The sequence below is a fragment of the Platalea leucorodia genome (genome assembly GCF_965183815.1).
Source record: "Platalea leucorodia genome assembly, chromosome: 13".
NCBI lineage: Eukaryota > Metazoa > Chordata > Aves > Pelecaniformes > Threskiornithidae > Platalea > Platalea leucorodia.
In genome coordinates, this window is record NC_138835.1 from 11,689,635 (window position 1) to 11,697,430 (window position 7,796).

At 48.3% G+C, this 7,796-nt stretch overlaps 1 protein-coding gene across 2 annotated transcripts in view; it reads left to right on the forward strand.

The window, feature by feature from the left end:
* TOP1 (DNA topoisomerase I) overlaps nt 1–6,976 on the forward strand; it is a 69,451-nt gene extending 62,475 nt beyond the window's left edge. For both annotated transcript variants that reach the window (XM_082325752.1, XM_082325753.1), the window contains exons 16-21: nt 1,342–1,410; nt 2,053–2,167; nt 2,902–3,029; nt 4,155–4,249; nt 5,039–5,188; nt 5,589–6,976. In XM_082325752.1, the coding sequence (XP_082181878.1) occupies nt 1,342–1,410; nt 2,053–2,167; nt 2,902–3,029; nt 4,155–4,249; nt 5,039–5,188; nt 5,589–5,691 (660 nt within the window). In that variant the 3' untranslated portion in view covers nt 5,692–6,976. The remainder of the gene's footprint in view (nt 1–1,341; nt 1,411–2,052; nt 2,168–2,901; nt 3,030–4,154; nt 4,250–5,038; nt 5,189–5,588) is intronic.
* Nucleotides 6,977–7,796: the final 820 nt, after the last annotated feature.

Below are 7,796 nucleotides of genomic sequence, written 5' to 3' on the forward strand. Positions count from 1 at the left end.
GTAACAGCCATGTTAGATGAGTTTCTTGGGTCTCGTTCTGGTCAGCAGAGTTGGTTTTATCACCTGTAGGTGGTAGAGTTCTAGGCCCATATGACAAGTAGTAGCATAAAAGGTTCTGAAATACAGCGCTGGACAGGAGTAGCAGTTCAGCTTGGGCTTTGATGATACTAGCTTCTCTGTCACAGTGGTTTTTTCATGTTGGAGCCGAGTCCTCAGTGAGGTAGGTCTTGATCTTGGGTGCTCAAGAGCCTACAGAGTAGGTGCACTGATACTTCTGGCCTATGAACCTAGGTATCTACCAACCAAGACTTCTTTTCTAGGCAATGTTAATTCCTTTATTTCTTTGTCATCCACCAGTTTCAAATCAGCTGTGATCTTGACTTCATTCCAGAATAAATCCCCATCCAGCAGTGTGAACCTGGAGGGCACTACCCAAAATGCCTTTTGTTTTTGTGGGTGTAACAGCTTTGCATCTGGCCCACAGCTCTGCAGTCAGCACAGTATGTTAGATACCACATGTATAATACTGTGGTAATTGTAATGACAATCGGCAGTAAATGTTGACCTCTTAGGGAGCAAAACAACTGGGAAAAAAACCAAACTATGGCTGCTATAAAAATGAGCGTGTGCTGGAATTCTTACTTCCTTGTTTAAAGAAGAAAACATTTTTCCTGTATAAATGTATTGGTGTTGGTATCTCTTGGTGTCTCTTATTCAGCGCTTACAATGGGGAATTGATTATTGTGGAAATAGAAGTCTTTCTATATTAGGCGTCTATAGGAGAAGAATGCGTGTTGTTGAGAAGCTGGGAACTGGGGATTTGGAGCAGGCAGAGCTGGGATTTGTGATCTCTGTATAATCAAAGATGCTTTGATTATTCTCCCTACCCCAGTGAGACCTGTTTGGGATGGAACTGTATGAAACATTTAATGCAGCAATGAGAAGGGTTGGGTTTTAGTAGCTTCACTCCATGGGAAATGGCTCAGGGGTCTCTTTGGCTATAGAGTAATAGCAGAGAGTAAGGGAAAGGTGGTAGCTTTGGGGTCTCTTTCTCTTTAGCAGCTAAGCCAGAGCACAATCAGGTCTCCTGCAATCTTTATCTAAAGGATGAGGATAAAGGGCATTGAATGCTCAGCATTCCTGTTGCTGGAGAGCAACCTTCAACACAAGCGTTGGATTGAGAGATGAGTCTTTGCCTGCTGGAAAGTAACATCCAGCATCGTCACTGTTGCCTGAAAACAGTTTAAGTGGCTCCCTGGCAGTGTTGCCTCCATATGTATTACTGCTACCCAGCACTGTCTGGTCTCTGTGCCTGAAGTTACGGATTTTCTTTTCCTGCAGGTGTTTAAGAATCTTCAGCTGTTCATGGAGAACAAGCAGCCTGAGGATGACCTCTTTGACCGCCTCAATGTAAGCATATAGTTAATGGTGAGGGATGGTGGCAGAGCACCATGACAGGCTCACTCTGCACCAGACAGTAACAGCTGCTCTGTTCCAGAAATGGTTTCAGCAGCAATTTTCTTCCAGAGCTGGCCTGAGCGGCCTAAAAGCAGTGAGAGTCTGTCTCAGTCTGGTGTCTGTATCGTCCACTGTGCCTGCAGGTTCCTGAAGCGAAGGGCTTTGGTCCTGGCGAGCCTGTCTGGCTCTGACTTGGGGAGGTTTTTTCAGAGTTCAGAGAAGATGATTGTGTGAGGTGACAGATTTTCAGACGCCATCCCCATCTGCCCGTTTGGCTGTATGGGAGCACTGTGGTGGTTCAGGCACCTTCCCTGGGATGGGACAGGCACATTTCTACCTGTTGGGAACCAAAATCTCCACACTGAAGAAAACTTTTGGCCACTTGTGGTACCTGATACCAATCTAATACTTCTTGGTTCTTTATTCACTTTTCCTGTGGTTTCAGTAATGTTGTGGCCATTCTGGTGTGGTCAGGTCTGAGTACACTAGGCTTCAGCCTTGAGCTGCATGTCTTCATCAGCCGTGCATCCAACAATTTCACAAATGCTGTGGTCGGTTCTAGTGCTAACTGTCATCTCCTTTCTGCTTCCTTAGACCAGTATCTTAAATAAACACCTTCAAGACCTTATGGAGGGACTGACAGCCAAGGTATTCCGTACTTACAATGCCTCCATCACGCTACAGCAGCAGCTCAAGGAGCTCACTAATCGTAAGTCTTGTCCTTGAAACTGTGAGGGGAACAGAGCTTATCCTGCAATACAGACCTGGCTTCCTTGGCTTAGCCACAAGTCTTGTATCTGTACACCACTTCCTCTCCCAGTGCAAATGTCAGACAGCTGAGGTCTGACCAAAAATCTGCTGCTGGACAATCTTTTTGGGGTAGTTGAGCAGCCCAGCACTGAGGCAGGGCAGAGCTGACTTGTGAGCACACCAAGATGTGCCTGCTAGTTTATGCCTGTCCTTTACCAAACCTCTTATTTGCTTTCTGTTAATTCTAAAGTGCTGTAGGTGGCAGGCAAGGCAGATGCATCTGTAACAGCCCCGTGTTTCTTGGCTGCTCATTCACAACTTCTCTGTCGAGTACTGCTAGCTTACACTTTAACAACTTTACAAAGTGAGCACGTTGCATCCGAGAAGCCCACCAGTGTCTTGAGCAGTATGGTCCTGCTGTCCTCTGCTCTGAGCATGGATGTGCTTCCCCTCTCTTGAGTGGCAAATGGTGTCTTTGCTGCTATTGAAGAAACCGTCCCAGAAAGAGTTAGGGCCCAGGATGGAAGTGGTCAGGCTCTTACGACTGTAATTAGAGTGCAGTGTTGAGACTGGCACATCAGAGGGGAAGGTCAGTTCTGCAGTGACTGTGAGCTTGCAGAGTTGGTGGGACGCTGGCTGGGGCTGCACAGCCCTGGAGAACCCACCTTTTCACCACTGTCTTGTACTTTGCAGCGGACGACAACATCCCAGCGAAGATCCTTTCCTATAACCGTGCCAACAGAGCGGTTGCCATTTTGTGTAACCACCAGAGGGCTCCGCCGAAGACCTTCGAGAAGTCCATGATGAACCTGCAGAGCAAGGTACCCCCACCCTTGCCCAGCTCTTGGGTTGGGGCAGGGCTCCCAGTGCTGCATCTCGGGAGTCACGTTTCCTTTCACTTGGGGTGAAATGAAAGCAGAGCCTGCTTTTCCCTGTCGGGAGTTGGTTAGTGCTGCCTCGGAGATGGGCCTGCTTGGAGAGGAATAGTGAGCTGAAAGGGACACCTTTCAGTCTGAGTTGTCTTTTACTTGTAAAGACCAAGACCAGACCCTTTTTATCTGCCCTTCCTCCCATAGCTATATGTTCTGCTGCCATTGAAACTTCAGAGCAACAGTCTCTAGCTCTGATTTGTGTCCCCTAAAGAACCCAGAGCGGGTATCCACTCCTGTTGCATGAACCCCAGGCCACTGTCAGTGCAGGCTGTGTACATAGTACATTATGCCCCTCTGACTTGACCTCTTCCTTTGCAGATTGTTTCTGGTGAAGGCCATGAGGTCCAAAGGGGTTAGGTCTGTTCCTGGTCTGGCTTTAGAATAACCTTCACAATAAGGACTTCTGGTTTGGCACTGCAGTGTCCCCTGCTTCTGTAACACCTAACATGGCTGCCTTCACCCTAGATCTTAGAGCTTGGGGGATGTTGAAGGGGAATGGTTGAACAGGGGCTGCAAAATGCTAAATCTCCCTGAATCCTAAACTTACTGGAGAAGAACTGCCTGAAGCCTTAACAGCTTTCAGCCTGTAGGATTTGGGGCAAGAACTGATTCCTGCTGAGGGAACAGGGATCATCCTTCCATGTTACCATCAGAGAGCTGGTACTGGCGGGATACAGTGGAGGCAGACAGGCTGCCTGGAGGGGCTGTTGGCCAGTCCCAGGCCAAGCCAATTCCTTCACCTGCTTGGTTGTCGCTGTGTGAGAAAGCTCCCAGCGCCACCTTGCCTTTGGAAATGTGTGGGGCCCTGTTTTATGAGGGGAACATTTCACCACACTAGGCTTTGCAGCAAACTGAAAGGCCAGTGGCCTAACTGTTGTGCAGAAGTGGGTCTGAGCGCTGGTAGATTGTGAACGTGGTCACAAACTCACTCCCTGGGTCACGCTGCCCAGGGGTGACTGCCACAGTTGTCAGCAGCTTGTTGACAGTGCTGCCATCTGGTTTTGCCTCTCCTAGATCGATGCCAAGAAGGAGCAGTTAGCTGATGCCAGGAGAGAACTGAAAAGCGCCAAAGCTGATGCCAAGGTCCGGAGGGATGAGAAGTCTAAAAAGTAAGGCTGGTGTTACCGGGCTGTGCAATGCTCCCAGTACTCTCAGCTCCAAATGGGTCCTTCACCCAGTGTCCTGTTTCCCCAGCCTGTGATCTGGGAAGACTTCCTCAGGCTTTCTTGTCCCCTCTTTATTCTGTGCGTGAAGAAATGGCCTTCAAGCTAAGGACTATAGGGTGGTCTGACACTGCAGCTCCTGATGTGGTCACTAGCATTAGTCTCTTCTGTGTCATCCCTCTGAGCTGAGCACCAACCAGTGCTCAACCACCCTGCTGCCCAGGGACAAGCAGAGGAATGGATCTGATGCGCAGCATTGCCATATTAATGGGGAGCCAGGAGTTACGCAATTGCACATGCACTTTTCTGGGTGCTGCTCTGCTCTGTTGGAAGCCTGCGGTGCAGACGATGTACTTGGACTCCGTGTGGTCTCTGCAGAATAGCCACAGGGGTGCTGAGTTAAGGGAGCTCTGAAAGCAGAATCACAGCATGACTATTACGGAGGGATAGATGGGCTGGTTTTAAAGTGGGTGTAGCATCAGTACAGTTCAGGCTGTTGCTTCCAACCCTTTTAAACAAAACTGCTGCTTGAGATTTCTGCTCTGCCTCTGAAAATGTCAGTTCTTAATTGCATGTGCTGAGTGTTTTGTGTCACCATCTGTGCTGACACACCTGCCTTTTGTGGCTGGTGGCATTGCTTACCTTGAGCAGAGTCCCTTTGGATTCCCACAGTGCTGCAATCTCAAGCCCAGCAGGGCATTAGGCAGTAAATGCTTTGATTCTTTCCCACCCCAGGACAGTGGAGAGCAAGAAGAAAGCAGTGCAGAGGATTGAGGAGCAACTGATGAAGCTGGAGGTTCAGGCTACAGATAGGGAGGAGAACAAGCAGATCGCTTTGGGCACCTCCAAACTCAACTATCTGGATCCCAGAATCTCCGTTGCTTGGTAAGCGTCTGCCCGGGGTGTGCTGGAAGGAACCACCCCTGCACTTGTGTCTTGTCCCCCCAGTTAGCAGATGAGGGCTGTGGCTGAGAACAGTGCCCCTGTCCTGCCCGAGACTTCTGTCTCTGTGGCCTTCTGTTGTATCTTCAAATAATTTCAGGAAGTTGTAAGAGAGTCTCTTGAGGCAAGTGTAAGATGCCAGCCAAAGCCAGCACCGCGCTGGGAGGTGGTGGGTTTGAGAACCTGCAGGGTCTAACACGGGGAGGCTGGTCATCCTCAGCTGGGTGGTGTGTCCTGTAACGGAGCGGAGCTAGGAAGGTGCCGGGGGAGAGCAGTTCTGCTGCACAGCGAGGGGTTGAGTGCCTGTGCTGTGTTGACTCTAACAGCATCTCCTCTTCTGCAGGTGTAAGAAGTGGGGAATCCCTATAGAGAAGATTTATAACAAAACCCAACGAGAGAAATTTGCCTGGGCTATCGACATGGCAGAGGAAGACTATGAGTTTTAACCTGTTTTTAATGAGCTGAATTTTATGGGAAAAAAAGGGGGAGTAGCCTGGTTTTTAGGGAGATTGATAAACTGTGAGCCTTACTTGTCCTTGGATGCTGGGGAAGGGGGAGGAAAGGGGCAAGTGAGCATCAGATAAAACAGCCAACATCTTGCAGAAAGCATAACCTGGAAATATCCTAAAGGAGCTGAGCCAGTTGTCCTATGGACAACTTATTTAAAAATGTTTCAGAGATCCAAATTCTAGCTGTCTGGTTTGTGTGGTTTTTCTCTTGAGGCAGGGCAAGTGGATGGGGGATTTGTCAACCTTCCGCCAGGCAAATTCACCATCACACTGAGAGCGTGGGAATCTTTAGCTACTGTATACAAAATCCAATTATATTGGTGCGTTTTTACAGTTAGGGTTTTGCAATAACTTCTATATTTTAATAGAAAATGGACTCCTTAACCCCTGCCCTTCCCCTTCCCCTCCTGCCCCATTTCAGAATTTAACAAATAAACAAAATTTAAGAAACCCAACGCACCTGTTACAGCTGTCACTATAGTCATGGAAATACCCCAATCTTTTTTAATTTGTCACTTGAAACAGTTGTGGCATTGGAACATGAATTACAAATATCCACCACATTTGTTCAGAGCAAAGCGTGATGGGAAATCGGCCTCCTGACTTGAGTGTTCCTTTTTTAAATGTGAATTTTTATTTCTTTTAATTATTTTAAAATATTTAAACAGGTTTTTGGTTTTTTTTTTTTTCCTTCTTGATCTTAAAGATCGTGTAGATTTGGGGAGCGGGTGGAGGGAGGGGGCCGTGTGATGGGGAGATGCGTGTGGAATTTGAGGACAAGTGAAATTGGCAACAAATGACATTCCCATCACCCTTTGTTCTGAACACGCTCTGTACACTTCAAGAATATCTACTTTTTAGGTTTGTCAGACTATTTTACCTTCCCCCCCCTTTTTTTCTAAGCCCCACTCCCCTCTTTTACTTGAAAGATTTTATTGTGTAAAAAGAAGTTTCACAGGTCAATAAATTTCGAGGGAAATGAGCATCGGTCCAAAAAGGAAAATAATCAAGATTTTAGGGCTTTTATTTTTTCTTTTGTAATTGTGTAAAAAAATTTTAAAAAATTAAAAAGCAGAATTTTAATGTGAAACCTTTTTTTGCTATAATCATTAGTTTTAGAGGCATTGTTAGCGTAGTGTGTGTGCGAAGACCATTTCCTGCAGCCTTTCCTCAACAAGTATCTTCTATTTTTATCATGAATTCCCTTTTAATCAACTGTAGGTTATTTAAAATAAATTCCTACAACTTAACTGAGTGTTGGTGTCTGTGTGTTCTTTCACCTCGGGCCCTGGGCCGTGAGGTCCCCTAGGTCGGGGGGGGGAGATGGTGGGCCCGGCACCGTGTTGTTTCTGCGGCCTCCGTAGCGAGACGCTTGAGCCTTTCTCGTTTGAACAGGGCTGCACAGAGGACGTTGAGGGCACGGCAAGGGCCAGGTGCGTTGGGATTGACCCAGCAGCTGTGTCTTCGTCAGGGGTGAGTTGAGAGCATGTGGGTTCCTAATGATGCCAGGGATCTGAAAGGAAGCACCTGGCCGTGGCTGGCTTTTGGAAGGGATAACGCTTTCCACAGCTGCTAATGTTCCCCTCATGTTTTGAGTAACTCATTGCTGCTTGCTTGTGTTGAGTCACGGGGGCTCTGTGGTCGGTATGGTCGTGGAGCCAGACCCTCGGTGGGTGGAGGAGTTGGTCCTGCAGCATCACAGCGCGGGGTGTTTTGGAGCCCTGGGTAGGGGCACAGGGAGCTGAGCAGGCTGTCCCGCCAGCCTGCGCTCCTGCTGCTTGCTCATGAGCTCACAGCAGTGCTGGGGCTCGAGGTGCTCCATCAGCTCGCCTGGTTCCCAGATCCCCCATCGGTGCTCCCTGCGTGGCAGTGTGCTTGTCGGGGTTGGTTTGTGCACCCCCGGGGGAAACTGCCTTGAATAATGCGCTTAAATGTCAGCAACCCGACTCTCCAAGCTCTTTGGGCACAGAGCTGCCCCGTTCCTGTTCCCAACCCCAGCAGGAATCGCCTGAAGGATTTTATTCCCTTTTAATAAGCTGCTT